The sequence below is a fragment of the Scheffersomyces coipomensis genome (genome assembly GCF_036884675.1).
Source record: "Scheffersomyces coipomensis strain NRRL Y-17651 chromosome Unknown DFJ63scaffold_8, whole genome shotgun sequence".
Lineage (NCBI taxonomy): Eukaryota > Fungi > Ascomycota > Pichiomycetes > Serinales > Debaryomycetaceae > Scheffersomyces > Scheffersomyces coipomensis.
In genome coordinates, this window is record NW_027042899.1 from 610,067 (window position 1) to 630,353 (window position 20,287).

At 31.1% G+C, this 20,287-nt stretch overlaps 11 protein-coding genes across 11 annotated transcripts; 2 read left to right on the plus strand and 9 right to left on the minus strand. All coding sequences in view use genetic code 12, as the record gives it.

The window, feature by feature from the left end:
* Positions 1–999: 999 nt before the first annotated feature.
* Positions 1,000–2,310, minus strand: VAN1 (Van1p; the record flags this gene model as incomplete). Its single annotated transcript, XM_064907561.1, has 1 exon — positions 1,000–2,310. One exon carries the CDS (start codon positions 2,308–2,310, stop codon positions 1,000–1,002), a length of 1,311 nt encoding a protein of 436 aa, XP_064759822.1.
* Positions 2,311–2,954: 644 nt separating this feature from the next.
* DFJ63DRAFT_290618 (phosphoribomutase) lies at positions 2,955–4,823 on the minus strand (the record flags this gene model as incomplete). Its single annotated transcript, XM_064905326.1, has 1 exon — positions 2,955–4,823. The coding sequence occupies one exon, from the start codon at positions 4,821–4,823 to the stop codon at positions 2,955–2,957; it is 1,869 nt and encodes a 622-aa protein (XP_064759823.1).
* Positions 4,824–4,988: 165 nt separating this feature from the next.
* DFJ63DRAFT_250530 (E3 ubiquitin-protein ligase) lies at positions 4,989–6,771 on the minus strand. Its single transcript, XM_064904429.1, has one exon. The coding sequence runs from the start codon at positions 6,585–6,587 to the stop codon at positions 5,055–5,057; it is 1,533 nt and encodes a 510-aa protein (XP_064759824.1). The 5' UTR covers positions 6,588–6,771; the 3' UTR covers positions 4,989–5,054.
* Positions 6,772–8,413, minus strand: DFJ63DRAFT_250531 (uncharacterized protein). The gene has a single exon (XM_064904430.1). It carries the CDS (start codon positions 8,048–8,050, stop codon positions 6,956–6,958), a length of 1,095 nt encoding a protein of 364 aa, XP_064759825.1. The 5' UTR covers positions 8,051–8,413; the 3' UTR covers positions 6,772–6,955.
* A 363-nt stretch (positions 8,414–8,776) lies between these two features.
* On the minus strand, positions 8,777–11,233 carry DFJ63DRAFT_290595 (protein serine/threonine phosphatase; the record flags this gene model as incomplete). The annotated part of the gene is made up of 2 exons (XM_064905322.1): positions 8,777–8,847; positions 8,920–11,233. 2 exons carry the CDS (start codon positions 11,231–11,233, stop codon positions 8,777–8,779), a joined length of 2,385 nt encoding a protein of 794 aa, XP_064759826.1.
* Positions 11,234–11,597: 364 nt separating this feature from the next.
* Positions 11,598–12,820, plus strand: DFJ63DRAFT_250552 (putative endodeoxyribonuclease). The gene has a single exon (XM_064904433.1). The coding sequence runs from the start codon at positions 11,692–11,694 to the stop codon at positions 12,730–12,732; it is 1,041 nt and encodes a 346-aa protein (XP_064759827.1). The 5' UTR covers positions 11,598–11,691; the 3' UTR covers positions 12,733–12,820.
* TPI1 (triose-phosphate isomerase) lies at positions 12,746–13,848 on the minus strand. Its single transcript, XM_064904436.1, has one exon. The coding sequence runs from the start codon at positions 13,503–13,505 to the stop codon at positions 12,759–12,761; it is 747 nt and encodes a 248-aa protein (XP_064759828.1). The 5' UTR covers positions 13,506–13,848; the 3' UTR covers positions 12,746–12,758.
* On the minus strand, positions 13,815–15,598 carry DFJ63DRAFT_253771 (acid phosphatase). The gene is made up of 3 exons (XM_064904457.1): positions 15,279–15,598; positions 14,144–15,156; positions 13,815–14,076 (listed from the first exon to the last, which is right to left on the minus strand). The coding sequence occupies exons 1-2, from the start codon at positions 15,291–15,293 to the stop codon at positions 14,191–14,193; spliced, it is 981 nt and encodes a 326-aa protein (XP_064759829.1). The 5' UTR covers positions 15,294–15,598; the 3' UTR covers positions 13,815–14,076; positions 14,144–14,190.
* A 305-nt stretch (positions 15,599–15,903) lies between these two features.
* DFJ63DRAFT_337823 (uncharacterized protein) lies at positions 15,904–16,976 on the minus strand (the record flags this gene model as incomplete). The annotated part of the gene is made up of 2 exons (XM_064908606.1): positions 15,904–16,894; positions 16,960–16,976. The coding sequence occupies 2 exons, from the start codon at positions 16,974–16,976 to the stop codon at positions 15,904–15,906; spliced, it is 1,008 nt and encodes a 335-aa protein (XP_064759830.1).
* Positions 16,977–17,165: 189 nt separating this feature from the next.
* Positions 17,166–19,183, plus strand: KRS1 (lysine--tRNA ligase). Its single transcript, XM_064907296.1, has one exon. The coding sequence runs from the start codon at positions 17,285–17,287 to the stop codon at positions 19,067–19,069; it is 1,785 nt and encodes a 594-aa protein (XP_064759831.1). The 5' UTR covers positions 17,166–17,284; the 3' UTR covers positions 19,070–19,183.
* Positions 19,148–20,287, minus strand: DFJ63DRAFT_250539 (tRNA methyltransferase). The gene has a single exon (XM_064904431.1). It carries the CDS (start codon positions 20,129–20,131, stop codon positions 19,226–19,228), a length of 906 nt encoding a protein of 301 aa, XP_064759832.1. The 5' UTR covers positions 20,132–20,287; the 3' UTR covers positions 19,148–19,225.

A 20,287-nucleotide genomic window follows, 5' to 3' on the forward strand; every position in this document is an offset into this window, starting at 1 on the left:
TCTCTTTTTTTTTAGCAAACATTTTGTTGCAAAACTTTTTCGTTATGAAATTCATATTCAATCTTCCGCCTTAGTCCAACATAAAAATATTAAACTGAATTAAGCCAGGAGCTATAACTGTCATTTTACTAGAATTTGAAACTCACTTGATTCAATTATAACTTAAATTTGAGGAAGTAAAATTCATCGAACGATGGTCAAAATCGGTGGTTGTTTTTCGGATATCGTCCGAAATGTCCTCAAATTTAACAGTGATTTCCTGTCCACACAACTACTCAAATAACTTTAAATGAATTAGAAAGGTGTAATAATGACAAAAGAACATGATGACATCAACTTTAGGTCAAAATTCCTTCAACATTGCCAGATTTAGTCATTTTTAAAAATATAATTAGGACCCCACCCCACTTACTTCTCGACTTCCGGTTTAGTACTTTGCTTGCTTGTGTCCAAGTGGTCAGAATCACGGGCTTTGATTTGATTATAGTGTTTTGAATTTGAAGTTTGAAAATTTCAAAATATTCAAAGACATTTTCAATAGAATCATCCTGTCCCTGGTTCGAATTTGGATGCGCGCAAACATTTGAAAAGTATTATAAAAATTTTATTATGATGAATAAAATGGATGTGAACAATCTCTGAGTTTAATCAAACGATTAAGCATGGATTACAAAACCTGCCTTCCTACTGACAAAATAAAATAATAACCTATTTAACTTATTAAATAACTTTATTATTTTGATATCTTTGTCGAGATTTATTTTTTTTGTATTGTATTGTAGGTGATAATATATATTTATATTTATGTGACGAAAACTATTATACAATAAGAATATAAATCTCCTTAACCAAATATGAGTCAGTGGATGGATGATAACTAATAATAAACTATACATTTATAAAAAAAAATAAGAGTGATATTAAACAATTAACATTAACTATTAATAACGATAATAATAATATTAGTGCTAATCAGGATATAAAGGTGGCTTTTAATGTTTAATGTTTACCTTTTTGACGTCTCTTTTTTCTTTCTAATTTTGCAATTTGTTTAAGATCATCTTCACTTGGTTCATAAATATGCCATATAGTATAATGAGGTAATCCACCCACACTAAATCCCATCTTTTTAGCCATTTTACCAAATGCTTCAGTTTCTGCATGATTTAAAAATGTAAACGCTGGGAAATGAACCCCTTGTCTAAAAATCTTGGCTCTGGCTAAAATTGAAACTCCTCCAACCCCATCAAGATCAACAACTTCTTTAGGATTACCATTTGGATCTCTGATATAAGCTAAATGAGCTCTCCAGGTAGGATATTCAGCATAACCTTCAACAATAACATCATCTTCATCTAAAGTAGCAGCTAATTCTAAAGCTGGTTCAGATTCAATCCATGAATTTAAATCATACGGTTGTTCATTACCTAAAAAGGTTGGTAATGGTCTCCAAACATTTGGTACCATTACATCATAATCATGTTGCATTAAATCTTCAATTACATTTCCAGGACAAGTTTCAATATCAACATCTCTCCAATAAACCCAAGAATGATAAGCTTTTAATGCACTTGATGTTAACCAATTTCTAGCTCTACCCATCAATTTACGACGAATACCTTGAACTTTAACTGCATGTCTATCACTAAAACCTTGACCAATGATTTGACCAAAATCTTTTTTAAAGATTGATACGGATCGGAATGGTTTTCTATACCCCTTATGATGTTCTTCAGGATGTTTATAAGCTTTACGAACTCCATCCATATAACCTTGATCCATATATAATTGATATAAATCGTTAGAACCCTGCACTGAACGACTATTTCTTTCATCTTCTTCTTGTTTCAATTTATCAACTAAAGTACCATTTTGTAATGCAACAGAATATTCAAATACAGTTTCTAAAGTTCGATCATTAGGGGAACAATCAGAAACTAAAAATGCAATATCAATTAATGAATGATCATAAGTTAAATTCATTAAATTATAAAACGCCATTGGTAATACATTTTCAGCATTTCTTAATGGCATAAGGAATAATACAATATCACCCTTGGTGTTACCTTCTGCTGACCCTCTATAATCATTTAAATCATAAAAATCAACGGTATCCCTGAAAAAACTTTCAGATGCAGCATATTCATCAATTTCATCTTCAGCTTGTTGACCACTGGTATCTTGTTTCGTAACTCCATCCTTAGTGACTTTATATAAGTCATAATCACCATCAAGATCATTGTCATCATTAGCCAAAGATCGTGTCGGTGAACTTGAATGTGAATTTCTGAAAAACAATGCCCAGATCATCAATAGTGAAACTGATCCAATAAGTACTCTATTGATCCATATTCTCCTATTATACTTACGCGGTGTATATTTGGTATGTCTATATGAGAATGATGTTAGTATTAAAAGTTCTGATGTTTCCAATATATCAGATGCATCCTTTCTATTGAAATTGTTGAAATTGACCAAAACAACAAGATTAGGGAAATGAATGTCAATCCATTGTTAAGTAAAGCTTTCAAATATACATACATTGGTAAATCGGTCTTTTTACCGAAACTGTCTATTACCATTGTGTACAGCAGCACGTCTTATATATATGTATGGGATGATCCAGTCAGTGATTTGATAGTTTACAGTCTGTTTCAAACTTTAAAGTCTTTTGAATGGTGGTTGAATTTTTGTTTTGTCTGTTTGTTCCAGTAATTTTTTTTTTTTGCGTGTCTTGATTTTTGGCCTGCCTGACCTGTGTGTGGTATGAATTAATTCCCACACTATACAAAATAGTGATGGAGATCGGGGAAGAGCCATTGGCAAGTCCATTGTTTAATTTAACTATTATAGATTATTATGTATGTATATTTATATATAAGGTTATCTTTAATACTTGTGCGATGATCGTGTGCCGGTGCCATTCACTAAATAAAGGCTTATTTACCCACTATTTAAACATTCTCTTCTAAATCATTAATATCTGGTTTAAACCATTCTGTCTTTAATGTATCCCAACATTTTCTAGCTAAGGTAACCGCATTGATCTCAGATATATTTGATTTACCTTCAATGTAAACTTTTAATTTAGGTTCAGTACCTGATCCACGACATGTGAATCTAACTTGATCTTCACTTGATGGTAATTGCAATATAGCTGTTATCATTTGCGAAGTGGGATCAATCGGTAACAATGGTACATTATCTATTGTAGTAGAATCAAATCCAATGGTTAAATCTCTCCATGCTTTAACTTCGAAATCTCCAATCGTTCCTGGGAAAGATTGAGGTAAAATTGACTTTCTAATACCTTCAAAGATTTCTTTGGTTTTACCTAAATCTTTAAGTTTATAATAACCATTACATTCTTTAAACCATCCATATTTTTTATATCCTTGTTCCAATTTAGTTTCAATATCATTGGTTCCATTTGCAAACCATTCCTTATAAAGTTGTAAAAATACAATGGCACTGGATATCCCATCTTTATCATTGACAATATCAAACATGAATCCTATAGCTTCTTCATAACCAAATGGAACATAATACCCTTCTTTCTTTAAATCAATAGCTTTGTTTCCTATCCATTTAAATCCAGTAAGAGTATCTTGGAAATGAAAACCATGTTTTTCTGCCATCGAACTTAAAATTTGGGATGAAACGGTTGAATTTAAAAAGTAGGTATTTTCAAATTTGGCATGTTTAGGAATGATTTCTTCCACATAGTATAATGCAAATAAAAATCCAATTTCATTTCCAGTTAATTGTCTCCAAGAAGATGATCTAGTCTTGAATGCTGCACTAAAACGATCAGCATCCGGATCATTGGCAATAACTAATGGATAATTATTCTCGTCGGCGGTTTGAATAGCTAAATCTAATGCACCCTTTTCTTCAGGATTTGGGAATTTCACAGTACGGAAGGTAGGATCAGGTTGAGCTTGTTCTTTAACTGTTTGATACTTTGGATTTTCGTAATTAACAATGGCTTTTTCAAATATTTCTAATCCAATTCCATGCATTGGAGTATAGACAAATTCAAAATTTAATTTTGGTTGAGTTATAAGACGGTCCTTAATAGTATCGATATATTTTGTTTGTAATTCTTTTTTATAACTTGATAATAATCCATTCTTAATTCCAATTTTAAAATTACCAGTAACATCCCAAACATTATCTTTTATCCAAGGTTTTAAATTGTTTTCTATACTACTAGCAATCCCGGAATCAATAGGAGGAATTATTTGACAACCATTACTGTAATAAACTTTATAACCATTATCTCTTGCGGGATTATGAGATGCAGTTACCATCACACCAGCAGATGCTTTGAAAGTATCAATGGCAAATGGAACCAATGGAGTATGAACATAACCACGATCAGCTGCACTGTTATTTTCATATGCTGATGATGACAACTTTATCGATTCTTGGGATAAATTATCAATTGATCCCAAATAGTATACTTTAACATTTTTAGAAATTGCAACACTAGCTGTAAGTTCAGCATATCTTTGAGAATTAAACCGATGATCATAACCGACAACTATTGATAAATTTTCCCCTTTGATGTTATCTATCAAATATTGAATCAAACCTTGAGCAGCTTGTAATACCGTGACATCATTCATATGAGCAAACCCTGCTTCCATTGATGACCTTAACCCAGCTGTTCCAAATGCAATTCGATTGGATAATTTTCGTTCAAGAGTTTTATAATCATTTTTCAATTGTAATTGGATAATTTCATCTCTTGATTCTGGATTTATATCAACTGCAAGCCATTCGTCGATCAATTGGTCAATTGCAGCTATATCTGACATGCTTGGTATAGTGATTAAAGATCTGGGGTAAAACATTGAAATATTTGGATTGAAACGTTTTTCTCAACTCTTTTAGCAAAATTGAAAAATATTTTGCGACATCAGACAATTACCAGTTTTCTATAAAGATTGCAAAAGTAAGATCTATCTACATGGTTAAAGGCTTCAATAATTTAAATGTTATCAACTCTATATAGATTCATTCTTATTTAATATTACAAAGTTTACTACCTAATTATACAGTAATTCAAATTCAATAATTGATGATTTATCAGTCAATACAAAGAATTTAATCTCATTATTCTCCTTGAATGATTCATCTTCAGCATCAGTAATCAATTCAATTTGGGTTATATTACCGTCTTCTTCCTTTAATGAGTATTCCGCTATAGCCTTAGACCAAGATTTGGTCTTTTTGATATATCTATAAAGTTGGATTTTATTTTCTTCATTATAAGATATTAAAACTGATGATGATGGATCAATTATAAAACCTTGTAAATTGTCACCTTCAAATGTATGAGATACAACTCCTTTTCTTAAATCAATGATTTCAATTACACTTGAATCATCATCTTTCGATAACGATACTAACCAATACCCATTTAAGGCAAATTTAATATGGGATACAATCTTAAGTCCCACATCTATTTCTGAAATCACTTTCCCATCGGCCACATCAAGGATTTGGACTTTTCCTTCATCATTACCAATTCCGAAAATAGCACCATCAACATGAATATCTCCACTAATTATACCATTTGGAAATTTACTTGAAGAATATAATAAAGATTCTGTGGTTTCTTTTTCTGAATCATGTAATGACCAAGTATTGTCTTCTGACAAGGTTATATATAAATTCTTCAATGATGGATGTACTAAAATATGTGATACTTTTGCACTATGGTTATTTGGGAATGATTTCTTATTGTTATCAATTATGAATTTTGATTTATATGCTAAAATAGGCTCAGAATTTTGTTCTAAGGATACGGTATTAATCGATGTTATAGTAGTTTTAGCAGGAGTATACTTAGATAACTGTTCTTGAGGAATCTTCAAGTTGTATTTGGCTACTGTACCACTGGTAGTACCAATGAAAATATCTTTAGTAGATGGATCAAAATGTAAGGTTGAAATCTTTTTAAAGGGATAGTTGAATGAATTTTTGGAGATAATGGAAACTTGTTGATCAGGTTTAACTGAGAATGTAGGTTTTTGAGATTTATGTAATTTGAAAAGTTCATCACGAGCATTGTTTATATCTTCAACTGGTGCCTTGGATGATACTGAAGTAGGATTATTTTGACTTCCATTTTCTCCATTTATATTAAGGGTACTACCATTTCCAATGGCGATAGAAAGTTGTTCAAGAGCAGCCTTAGCCTCGTCTCTTTCCCGTATAGCATTAGCTGCTACTCTTACAGCAGCATCATGATGATAAAGAGCAGCACTCAACTCTTCTCGTGCTTTAAAAAGTTGTTTTCGAAGTGAAAAGACTTCTAATGCGATTGCATCCCATTCATTTTGGAATGTTGAAAGTAAACTAGGGATAGAAGTAGCAGACGGTAACTTTGGCGGTACAATGGTTGGAATAGATGTACTTATTGATACTAATTCTGCTTCCGTAAGTGGTTCATCATTTATAGGATCTGTTCCACTTGTAGATATATAATTGACGATATTTTTCCTTTCAAATATAGCACCACTTTTTGGCGATACTACTGGATCAGTAGGCACTTCTCCTGATATTGAACATATCATTATATCTTTATACTATGGTAGAATATTGACCTAAACTAAATTGATGTAGTCAAGTATATTTTGTTTAGTTTGTAAAGAGTTTAAAAACGAAAAAAAAACTTTGGTTGCGCACTACCAAATTATTTTCAATTATAATGTATAGACCTTTGTACAAACTACTGTTATCTACAAAGTTGCAAAATTGATAAAATATTAGTTTTAAAAGAACCGAGAATTGACCTATCAATTAAATCGAAATAATAATATACACAATGTTTAAACATAATTAAGGAGGGGAAGGAAATAGAGTAACGAAGAATTGAAAAAAGGAGTGATGAAATTAATGAACTGTTGATGAGGTTATGAAGATGATGATCGTTTCACATGATTTAATCTGATTCATCATCATACATTTCTTTATGTTCATAAGCAGCAGCAGGAGCAACGGCTCTGTACCTTCTACGACCAGTACCGAATAAACCACAACAATGACCCAATAAGTTAAATATAACTACTAGTAATGCTGCAACGACGGATGACCAAAGGAAGGCATATAAATTGATGGATAAGAAAGCTTTAATACCGAATTCAGTCGTATTATCATTAATTTGACTTCTGGTGAAATAATAAGCTCCGGTAGCTAAACCAGCACCAACTATGGAAAGGATGAAAATAAGTAATTCGAATGAAAAATTCAAGAATGAAAGACAGCAATTATCAGGAGAGAAACAACAACCGAATAATTGAAGAATAACGGAAATGAATGATAATACAGCCACAGCTAATATTATCCCAAATGAAGCGACAGTTAAACCATTAAGTAAAGTAAGTTGAGCTTTTAAATCACCTGGTAAATTCAAGTTATCCCAAGTAAGATTTTGTAATAAGAGTTGTAAAGCAGTTGTAGCCGCTTGAGTTAAAATTGGAGAAACTTCAGTACTAGCACCTTCGATTGTATTATTTAATTTATTTCCAATTTCAGTTTTAAAGATTACGAGGGGGTCGAATTTGAAACCTGCTTTTGGAGGGGAACACCAAGTATAATTGACATGACTATTATCAAAAGGTTTTAATACTGAACCTAAAGTACCACCATAAGCTTCTTCTTTAAGAACGTAACCTTTACAATAACCCCAATAACCAATTTGATAAACATCAGCAAGACCTAATTCAGCATAAGTAAAACCACTAGTAACTTCACTAATAGCAGATTGAATCAGCAGATCGATATCACTTGCTGCAGTACCAGTTTGAACTGAACTCCAAAATTCAGAAGTAGCGGAAGCAATATCAGCACCAATACTTCTTTTATCAAGACCATCGGTAATAATAGCTGATAAATTAGCTTGAGTTAAATGGAAATTTAATAAGTAAGTGGAAGTTAAATAAGATTTGTTGGCGTAGGACCCTACCAAGGCAAACACTGAAAGGACAGTACAAGCCAAGGAGAAGACTATAAGTATGAATCTGAAGAATTTAAACATTTGATTGCTATGTGTCTAATATAGATCAGGATAAATGAATAAGGAATAATACTTTTAAATAACAAAAATCTGGAAAAAAAGTAAACTATAAGGGAGGGCCAAGTGGCTATTTATATATGACTGGATCAAATCAAAAGAACAATTAGTAGATCAGAATCACAAGTCAATTTAAATCATGATTCAGGTCCAGGTTTAAAAGCTGGTTGCTAACCCCAAATCAGGTAAGAAAAAATAAATTTTTGTGTTGTTACTAAAAATGGAATGGCTGGTTACCTTAAGCGGATAATAAAAATTAAAATTAGACAGGGACAATTTTGAAGTGAGTGAGCAATTATAAGATTGCGTAATCACTATTTTATATATATATAATATATATGTTATCACAAAGTTAATTTGGGAGATGATCTAATGTCGTTTGCTATTATATGTCACCACCTCAACATCATCGTTTGCATTACTTTATCTCATCTCTTTTGACCCCCTCCTATGACGATAAAAACGACAATGGTGTTCTGTGCTATTGTTACTATAAATAGCCAGCTTTAACATATTCATCTCCAACATTAACCATCCGTAATCGAAAAACTTCTTATTCGAATATATTATATCATATAAAATATATATACACTCCAAATGCATTATTAGTACATATTATACACAAGTTAAATAAAACACATCATATCGATATCGTAGTTAAATACCTACCAATACTGCTCAAACAATAACTTACTCTTCAAGATCATCAAACCCATCAAGTAATTGTTTCTCAAGATCGTCTACATCATCTTCACTAGTAACTACTTCTTCTTCTTTCTCTTCAACTTTTTGTTTCTTGAAGGAAATGTTTCCATTAGTGCTATCATGATGACCCAGATGTTCATTATCATCATCTTCTTCTTCATCTTCATCCGCTTCATTTTCAGAATCTTCGGCATTTTCTAACAGTCTCTTTTTTGCTTTATAAAGATCCTTTATAAAACTAGCACCAGTATTATTGGCACTATCTTCTTCTTCTTCATCATCATCTTCTTCCCCATCATCATTACCTCCATTCTCATATCCATTCAATGGAGTATCTTCATCTTCACTAATATCATCTAAAAATGCATCCACTTCATCATCAGCATTAGCAAGATCATATTCTTCAAGTGAAGTAATAGAATCAAATCTTGGTCTCTCCATTCGATTAGCTAATTTTTCTTTAACGAATTTTTGATATTTTTCAATATCACGACTTGGAACCGTCCATTGTTTTTCATCATCTCTTGGAATTAAATAATCTTTTTCATCTAATTTTTTCCAGGAACTTAAACAATCAAATAACCAATCTGGATTAACTATACTGGCATTAGGTAATGTTTTATTAGCAACTCTGGCTTTAAATGTTGGTCCTTGACCGGTAGCTGGATCACGACAAACCACATGAGTTATTTCAGGGACAACTTCACTAACCACATTAACTCCAAATTGTTTACACCATATAACAATATCAGCTGAATCGGTATTAATCCCTAATGGAATTATACCGGAAAACAATATTGTTATACCTTTAAGACAAGCACTTTTCATAGTGGGGATTATTTTGGTTAAGGTTGGTTTTATTTCAGCTGTTTCATCATAAACTTTATAATATTCAGAATGAATATTTAATAATACTTTTTTAAGTGATGATAATTCATTATCATCATCATATAATAAATTATCATCTTCATCATCATCAATATCTTCATCATCATCTTCTTCACCTGAAGATCCATCAGGCGAACTTGATCTGGAATGCGTATCATGTTCATGATGATGCATTTTTTCTAAATTATGTTGTAATTTAGCCAATGGTCTATCATTTTGTTGTTGTTCTATGGATTGACTTCTAGTTAAGGATTGTTCCATTAATAAACTGGTATTACCTTCTCCACCACCTAATTCTAACATACGTTCCACGGGTGAAGGATTATCTATTTCTTCTTGTAATTTAGCTGCTGCAGCAGCTGCAATTGATGAAACTTCTCCATTATCATCAATAAATTTTTCATCATCATCATCTTTATCTTCATCAAAGGGGATTTTTTCTTCAATTATAACTGCTTCTTGTTGAGCTTCTAATCTGGCAATTGATTTTCTCTTTTTAGTTGGACCACTTAATTGACCACTCTTTTTAGGTAAAAAACTAGAATTAATATCTCCAATACCAACGAAAAAATCATACGGTACAACTTTAATTAAATTACTTTCCCATTGCCATACATCACCTCTATCATCAATTATAGCCACCATAGATTGATCTACGGGGAATAACCGTTTTAAATTCTTATGAGTTAAAGATCCACTTTCATCTCTACTAAGAATTCGATCACCAAAATATTTCCCATTTGGATCTATAATTTTTGCAATGGCTAAAGCATAATTTCGAGTAGCCATAGTATAAATATGCATTTCATAAAATTTGGAAACTTCTTCTAAAAATTCAGATAATCCAGGTCTAACTTTAACATAATACCAACATTTTGTAGGAGGAAGTTTTGGTCCTGTCCAACCTGGTGGGACCATTGGTTCTTCTTCTAATACAAATGTCCTAACATCTTTAATAGCAGGATAATTTGGATTAGTGGGATCTTGTTGCCATTCACCAACTGTTGGGTCGACAGTAGCATGAATAACAGTTTGATCAAGATCAACCACTAAGATCAATTTTTGTTCTTTAGCAAGTCTATCAGTACTGTTTTGTTCTATTTTAGCAGCTTCATCAAGACTTATTTTCAAGCCTGTATTATCATAAGACATAGAGATAGTGGCTCTATCTTCATAGTTATAACCGGTATAATCTTTTTCATCTTCAATGGCTTTCCCACATAAAGCACATAATCCACCATATTGAACGGTATGAGTACATGGTTCCTTTATAGAACATAATTCAACGCCACTATGTTGGATTTCTTCTTGAACGGCGATATTTATGGTTTCGATTTCACCTTCAATCGGACTTTCAAATGAACCTATTCTTTCCACTCGAATTTTGGGTGGTACTTCATCTTTTGAATTAGGGTCATCTTGATAATCCCAATATTTATATTTAAAGATAGTCTTATGTTTCAGGATGGTTTCACCAACCGTGCACAAGATGGATGTGACGGTGACAGGGAATGGAACTGACTTAGGCAATGTTATAGGAGTCAGTTCCGACATGGAGGGGTGGAGGGGGGACACTTGAGATTTTTGTTTGGAATTGTGGTCTTAGCCTTTCGTGTTTGGGGAGGAGGAGGGGAGGCAATGAGGGACTTGAAATATTTAGAGTCACGCAATCAATTGTTCATTCAATGAATCAAGACTTGGCTCTATGGTGTGGAATAGATTGTGATATGTGTGTATGTGGATGTGGATAAATGGTGTTGTATATATCAGTGGTTGCTCTTAGAATTGTATGTTGAATTGTTTATTTGTTTGTTTAGCTTACAGTTTGGGTTTGGTGGAGTTATTATTATTAATTTTTCTGATGATGAGAATTTTAAGTTTTTAAATTAAACTGAGTGAGACAAACAATGCTTGTCATTTTTAATTATTGTCATGTCATTTTTTTCTTTTGACAATTTATGACAAATATTTCATATATGAAATATATGGACATCTAATTACTTAAGAATGGTATGAGTAGAGAGACCTTATTACGATCATTGGGTGATAGTCATTGTCATCTAGATGTCAATTGTTCTAATGATGATATCGATCAATTGGCACAGTTATTCAATTCTCCTCATTTTGTGGTTAATAATAGGATCAACTATTTTCATATCATGACCACTTATCATTTGGATCTACAATTATTAGATCGATTATTAAATCAATTGAATGATAATATAGTGGTTCCTTATTTTGGAGTTCATCCCTGGTATTCTCATTTATTTACCACTGTTAAATATGATGTAAATGATAATGATAATATCAAACAACTTCATTATAATTCTGTTCTAAATCCACCTCCATCTCCTGAATTATTACAAATATTACCTGATCCTATAAATCTTGATGATCATATCAATAACATAGAGACATTAATTACCACCTATCAATCGAAATTCACTTATGGTATAGGTGAAATTGGATTAGATAAATTATTTAGAGTTCCCATGAATGGATATTTTGGTAATCAAATGTATCCCAATAATGGAGATATTAAATTATCTCCATGTAAAGTAACTATAGATCATCAACTTAAAGTATTTGAACTTCAATTATCATTAGCAAATCGATTACATAAACAAATCTCGGTTCATTGTGTTAAAGCTCATGGATTATTATTTGATACTATACCGAAATATACTAATATTTCGAATATTATCTTACATTCATTTAGTGGATCAATTGATCAAGGTATTAGATGGATAAATCAATATAAATCAAATAATCAACAACGATTATATTTTTCATTTTCAAATTGGATTAATGGGGCTGATAATAAACGAGATTTACTTCAAAATTTAATCCCAAAATTAAATCAAAATCAAATTTTAATTGAAACTGATATTTCAATTGATAGATTCTTATTACAAAAGTCTACAATGGCTACACAAGATGAATATTTTCAACATCTTATTGATATTTACACAAAAATTTGTCATATTAGAGATTGGAAACCTTATGAAATGAACGATTCAATCCTTCAAAATTTAACACATTCAATTATATAGAAATTAGATAATAAACGTTAAATTATTTATAATCTTGATTTAATAATGTCAACAAATTCTGGTTTTAAAGAGGCACCACCAACTAAGAAACCATCAACATCAACTTTATCTTTGAAATCTGGAGCATTCTTACCATTAACTGAACCACCATATAAAATTCTAACTTTACCAGCTTGTTCAGCACCAATAGTTTTAACTAAATGTTCTCTAATACCTTTATGAGTATCTTGAGCATCTTGAGCAGTGGCAGCTAAACCAGTACCAATGGCCCAAACTGGTTCATAAGCTACGACAATATTAGTCCAATCAGAAACAATTTTAGAAACAGCATCTAATTGTCTAGCAGTAACTTCTAAAGTAATACCACCTTGTCTTTCTTCTAAAGTTTCACCAATACATAAAATAACAGAAACACCAGAATCTAAAGCAAATTTGGTTTTTTCAGCAATGAATTCATCAGATTCTTTAATGATGGTTCTTCTTTCAGAATGACCAGTTAAAGTCCAATGAACTCCTAAATCTTTTAATTGTTGAGGAGAAATTTCACCAGTATAAGCACCAGAAGCTTTATTAAAGACATTTTGAGATGAAATAAATACTGTTTTTTGTTTATTTTCAGCAACGGCTAAACTTAAATAAGGAGCAGGAGGAGCAATAACAACTTCAACATTTGAAGGTAATTCAGCTTTATTTAAATTATCAATGATAGAAGTAAGGGATTCCTTGGTACCATTCATTTTGAAGTTACCACCGACGAAGAATTGACGAGCCATTGTTATAGATTAGTGATGTGATTGAGTTAGTATGAGATCAATTGAATTGAATTGAATTAAATTAAAACAGATCAAAAGAAAGAGAGAAAGAAGAAGAGGTGAAAATTGGAAATGATATTTTAATTATATAATTTAATTGGATTGGATTGTTCGTTCATATTTTCACGCACCACCCTCCCACTCATAGTTAATTTCTGTATAGTAGTTAAATTGTGTAAGGTCTCACCATCAGTTGATGAGGGAAGGAAAGGATCATTCTGTTCCGGGGGAGTCGCAATGCGAATACGGTACGGTAGTGAAATTCCGGGTCTTGAGCTCTTACTTTTTTATTTAGTGGTGCTAGTGGTTTTTTTCCCTGGCAGGTCAGTAGCACCACTCACCACTGCCAGTAATTTCCAGGGAGGACACAGAAATATAAAAATACGTCACTAAAAATTTAGTGAGAATAGTAGAGAACAGATGTGGCAAGGTGGGGTGGGGTGGTGAAAGATGGGTGTGTGTGGTCTGCCTATTCTATTGTTTGGTCTGCTGTCGGTAAACACTTTCTAACCGTTACTTGTCTATTTACGACCTTTATATTTATAAATAAGTTGTTTGTATGTTTTGAATATTTTAAATTAAATTAATCACATACATACCAATATGACCATAAATTTTACTAAATTAAATTAAATTAAATTAAACTCTAAGCAGCTGAAAGATCTTCAGCGCTATTAACCACACTTTGATTATCAATCTTAAATCTTGATATCCTTTTTGATGCATAATCAGTATACCCATTATTATGAATCTTTTCATACATATCTTTAAGTTGTCTATTTTTCTCTCTAGTTGATCTTATAGCTTCTCTTTGAGCTTTTATAATACTTTGAATATCTAAATCTTCAGGATTTGATATTTTATTTTTAGAATTAAAACATACTTCATCTCCTACTTCTTTTGAAACTTGTTCATCTAATTCTGAATCGGCTAAATCGTCATCATCCCATGTATGAAGTCTTGTTTTTAAACTAAATTTTGAATCTTCATCCTTTTTCATAATTAAATATTGACAATGAGGTATATTCTTTAATGATTCAAATTCTTCATAACTCCATCTAAACCATTTCATTAAAAATACTCTAGCCCAAACTCCATGAGTTACTAAGACTAAAATATTTGGAAAATCATCTTGTTGAAATTGTCTAAATAAAGTTTCATTAAAACTTGAAATTCGATCATAAACATCAGCTGCACTTTCACCATGAGGAATTCTATAAAAGAAATGACCATAATGAGCTCTTTCTTCCCAAATTTTTTCCATTTCTTCAGCTGTACTTTGAAAATTTCCAAAATCTTGTTCTCTCATTCTTGGTTCTTCTTTAATATCATATTCAACTCCTTCAACATCTTTTATCCCTTCAACTATATTATTACATGTTTGTCGAGCTCTTAAATAAGGTGAAGTATAAAACATTACTGATCTAGCATTCTTCTTAGGTGATTCTTCACAAATACTTAATTGTTCAAGGAAATCCTTTAGTACTGCTCCAGCAGCTGTAGCTTGATAATGACCTTGAGATGTTAAACAAACTTTATGATTGGGAGTATATCTATTAACTGATTTATCACAATTTCCTTCAGATTCTCCATGTCTGACTAATAATATATACTATAACGGAGGTTAGTTATATGTTATTGATTATGATATCGTATGAGATGACTAAGACATCCACCCACACAGTCACCATCATCATAACTCTAAAGTAGAAGCGATGGATAAAATATACATACTCTTGGTCTACCCATAATGGTTATTGTTGTATGAAAAAGTCTATTGAATAATGTATAATGAATAAAACTACTTTAAAACTAGGAAGTAAAGTAAAAAGAAAGTAGTAGTTGATATATCTAATTTTAGTAATGGAATTGATTTTAGCGGATAAAGACAAGGTTATTATAATAATAATAATTACACACACTAAATTAAAGTAAAAATTGCGATAGACCACAGTAAAGTCAGTAACGTCAGCTAAACTGTCTCCCTAAAAATTTATTTATCATTCATGACTAAACTGCGAAAATTGTTACACATCGCTTTAACGGATGTTTTCATATCATATTATATTATATCATATCATAATCTCTTACATCTCGTATGACTTAACTAGTCATGTATGATAGGATATCGTAAATATAGATCCATACATCTTATGTGTGGACTTCCTTTTACAAAGCCTCTTGTTTGGACCTACCTCCCAATACTAAAAGTGGGGTTAAACAATATACACAAACGTATGATTTATATTAATTATATATATATAGGTATATATATATAATGAATTATCTAAATAATATACATGATGAATGATGAGGAGGAGGAGGAGGAGGAGGATGAACTGAAGAAATGAAAACGAGTTTAATTATTAAAGGTTAATTTTCTTTCAATAGCAACACTTTTAGTTAATTCTTCTTCACATTTCTTTAAAATATCATCGGCTAATACATCAATAGCATGACTATGTAACATATTATTATATCTTGAAGGTTCACTTGGTAATCTAAAGATTGATTTCCATTCTTCAGTATCTAATTCTGGATCACCTCTTTTAGCTCTTTCTAAATTATCTAATTTTCTTTGTTGTTTCCATTGACTAATTTTTGAAATTTCCTTTTGTTGTTGTCTTTGGAAATAATTAAAATTATTTTGATCATAATTATAAGAATCAACTTGACTATATAATGATTCTAATAATTGAGCAGTAACGTTTTGATTGGATGATAAATTCAATACATCAAATTCATCTTGTTCACCTTCATCTTGTTGTTGATTTAAATTTGATAAATATAAATTAACTAAATTTTGATTATGAATATTAATGGGTAATTCAGTAAAGATATTTAAATAAGATATTTTATTGGATTCTAAATCTTTTGATTTCCATTTCCCATCTAAATAAGCTCCAATAAATCCTTCTGATAATCTTAAAGCTTTTAATTCAATTTCTTTATTAACTGATGACATATTATGAATTAAAATAAATGAATTTTTATTAATCAATTGTTGTTGAGCTAATCCTTCAATTAATTGAGTAGTTATGAAATTACCAGCAATAGTAGATTGAAACCATCCTTGAAATTCAACTCCATAACCTAATTTCTTTAAACTTTCTAAAATTTCTTGTTGATATTTAGCTCCACTTCTTGATCTAAATGATCCACCTTCATATTGATCAGGATATGGGAAAGGATAGACATGTGTTATATCGATGGATCCTTCATCATCTTCAAATCCTAATAAAGTACCAGAAAATAAAGATGGATAGTTTTCAGATGTATGTCTGATTAATGATAATAAAACACTTGATTCAACATTGATTGATGTAGCAGTTGGTGCTTGATATTTCTTACTATAGATTTAGGTTAGTATCTTTTGAACGTGTCATATATCCCGCTGGACATAGTCTATACATACGTTTGTTTGGATGACATGATGGGTGAGGGTATCAAACTATCTATCTATATATATGTATATATTCTATCAAATCTATCTATCCTTCCCTTTAAGGTTCATCCTCTCAGTTTTAAAACTTTTCATTCCTTCAACAGAACAAAAAAAAAAATTATTTGGAAAACGTTATATACAGGATAATTTGAATTACATAATTTCTTATGTCATCATTCTATTTTTTTCCAATGAGTCGTCCTTTGAGCAATGGAAGAAACCATAAAAAAATTTTAGATATCTCTGAACAAGATCAAAAGATCAATCAGTTTAGATAATTAATTATCAAAACACAATGTCTGACCAAGCTGTTAACGAAGTTACTGAACAAGTCCAAAAGACTTATCTTGATGACGTCACTGGAGAACAAGTCTCCAAGACTGAATTAAAGAGAAGACAAAAGGCTAGAGCTGTTGACGCTAAAAAGGCTGCTAAGTCAGCTAATGCTACTACGGTTGCAGCTCCAAAAGTTAATAAAAAGAAAGCTGATGATGAACAAGAATTGACTCCAAACCAATACTTTGAAATCAGATCGGCTAAGATTAATGAATTAAGAGAAACCAATAATGCTGATTCAACTGCTTTAAATCCTTATCCTCATAAATTCCATGTTTCAATCAGATTACCTGAATTTGTTGAAAAATATAGTAAATTAGAAAAAGGGGAATATTTAAAGGATATTGAAGTTAGTGTTTCAGGTAGAATCATGGCTAAAAGAGAAGCTGGTTCTAAATTAAAATTTTATGTTTTAAAAGGTGATGGAGCAGAAGTTCAAATTATGGGTCAAGCTCAAGATGTTGAAAGTGAAGAAGAATATGAAAAAATGCATGAAAATTTAAGAAGAGGTGATATTATTGGTGTTACTGGTTATCCTGGTAGAACCAATCCAAAGAAAGGTGGTGAAGGTGAACTTTCTGTCTTTGCAACTTCAATTATTTTATTAACTCCATGTTTACATATGTTACCAACTGAACATTTTGGTTTTAAAGATCAAGAAGCAAGATATAGAAAACGTTATTTGGATTTAATTATGAATGATTCTACTAAAAAGAGATTCCAAGTTAGATCTAAAATTATTAGTTTTATTCGTAAATTTTTAGATTCAAGAGATTTCTTAGAAGTTGAAACTCCAATTTTAAATGTTATTGCTGGTGGTGCTACTGCTAAACCATTCACAACTCATCATAATGATTTAAATATGGAAATGTTCCTTAGAATTGCCCCTGAATTATTCTTAAAAGAATTAGTGGTTGGTGGTTTAGATAGAGTTTATGAAATTGGAAGACAATTTAGAAATGAAGGTATTGATATGACTCATAATCCTGAATTTACTACATGTGAATTCTATCAAGCTTATGCTGATGTATTTGATTTAATGGATATGACTGAATTATTATTTTCGGAAATGGTTAAAGATATTACTGGTGATTATGTGGTTAAATATCATCCAGAAGGTAAAGATGGTAAAGAATTGACTTTAGATTTTACTAGACCATGGAAGAGAGTTAATATGATTGAAGAATTAGAAAAAGTCTTTAATGTTAAATTCCCACCTGGTGATGAATTACATACTGCTGAAACTGGTGATTTCTTAAAGAAAGTTTTAAAGGATAATAAATTAGATTGTTCTCCTCCATTAACTAATGCTAGAATGTTAGATAAATTAGTTGGTGAATTAGAAGATGCTTCCATTAATCCAACTTTTATTTTCGGTCATCCTCAAATGATGTCTCCATTAGCTAAAAAGGATAGAAATATTCCTGGTTTATGTGAAAGATTTGAAGTTTTCGTGGCAACCAAGGAAATTTGTAATGCTTATACCGAATTGAATGATCCATTTGATCAAAGACAAAGATTCGAAGAACAAGCAAGACAAAAGGCTCAAGGTGATGATGAAGCTCAATTAGTTGATGAAGTTTTCTGTAATGCCTTAGAATACGGTTTACCACCTACTGCTGGTTGGGGTTGTGGTATTGATAGATTAGCCATGTTCTTAACTGATTCTAATACTATCAGAGAAGTGTTATTATTCCCAACTTTAAAACCAGATGCTTTCACTAAAGGTGAAGAAACCATTTAAATAAATAAATAAATAAATAAATGTAAGTAGATGTTTAAATTAGATAATTTCTATATATAATTTATTCCTTATAGTATTTTCTATATAATATATACATATAACTATAATAATAATAATGGTACACTATGATACAAGCCCTTTTGTTGGTTGTAATTCTCAACGTCTTACTAAATCTCCTCTTCTCTTCATTTCTAAAGCCTTTTTATATGGTGGAGCAGTTGGCATTTGAACTGGATCTAATCCTTTAACAGTACTATCAATATCAATAGTATAAGTAGCATCAGAATCACCATCATTTAAATCTCCACAAGCAATAAATTTAGCGATTTTTCTTTCTTCAGGATCAGGTAATTCAAAATGTTGTAAATTATAACTTTTACCAATATTAGCATCTTCAAAAAATTCTTCAGTTGATTTATTTAATTCTAAAGTTGGATTCCATCCTGATCTAGGTTTATATCCTAAACATACTATGAAGGCTTCTAATGATGTTCCTCTTGATGATCTTGGTTTGGCACATATCACTTTATCAAATAAATATCCTAATTGACTATATAATAAATCAATATCTCTACCTCTAAAAATTTTTGCAACAAATGATCCTCCTGGTTTTAATATACATGTAGTTAATTGTAAAGCAGATAAAATTAATTGGGCTTGAATATATTCATCTAAATCATGTAAACCAGTTACATCAGGAGCACCATCACTACAAACGAAATCAGCTGGTTCACCTCCAAAGATTTCTAATATTGATTGTAAAGTTTTAGGATGAGTTATATCAGCTTGAATAGTAGTTACCCCTTCAATCGGAGTCATGGGTTGTAAATCAACCGCTACAATCTTGGCATCCTTTTGATTTTGATTTTGATATAATTCTCGACTTAAGACTTGTGACCATGAACCTGGAGCAGCACATAAATCAACTACTCTTTTAACACCATTAAATAATTGAAATTCATCATTTAATTGAAGTAATTTGAAGGCAGATCTGGCTCTCCAACCTTGTTCTTTGGCCCTTCTATAGTAGATATCCCTCTTATCCTTACTTGATTTACCCATCTTGAAGTAATGAAGTGGAGTGGTTGGTAAACCTATATGATATAAACTATGACAATCAACTTTGACCTCATCATAGAAATATTTCACACCTAAAAAAATTTAGTCTGTTCAGTACGTACTGTACCAAAGACGACAGTGGGAAGAAAAAAATTTTGA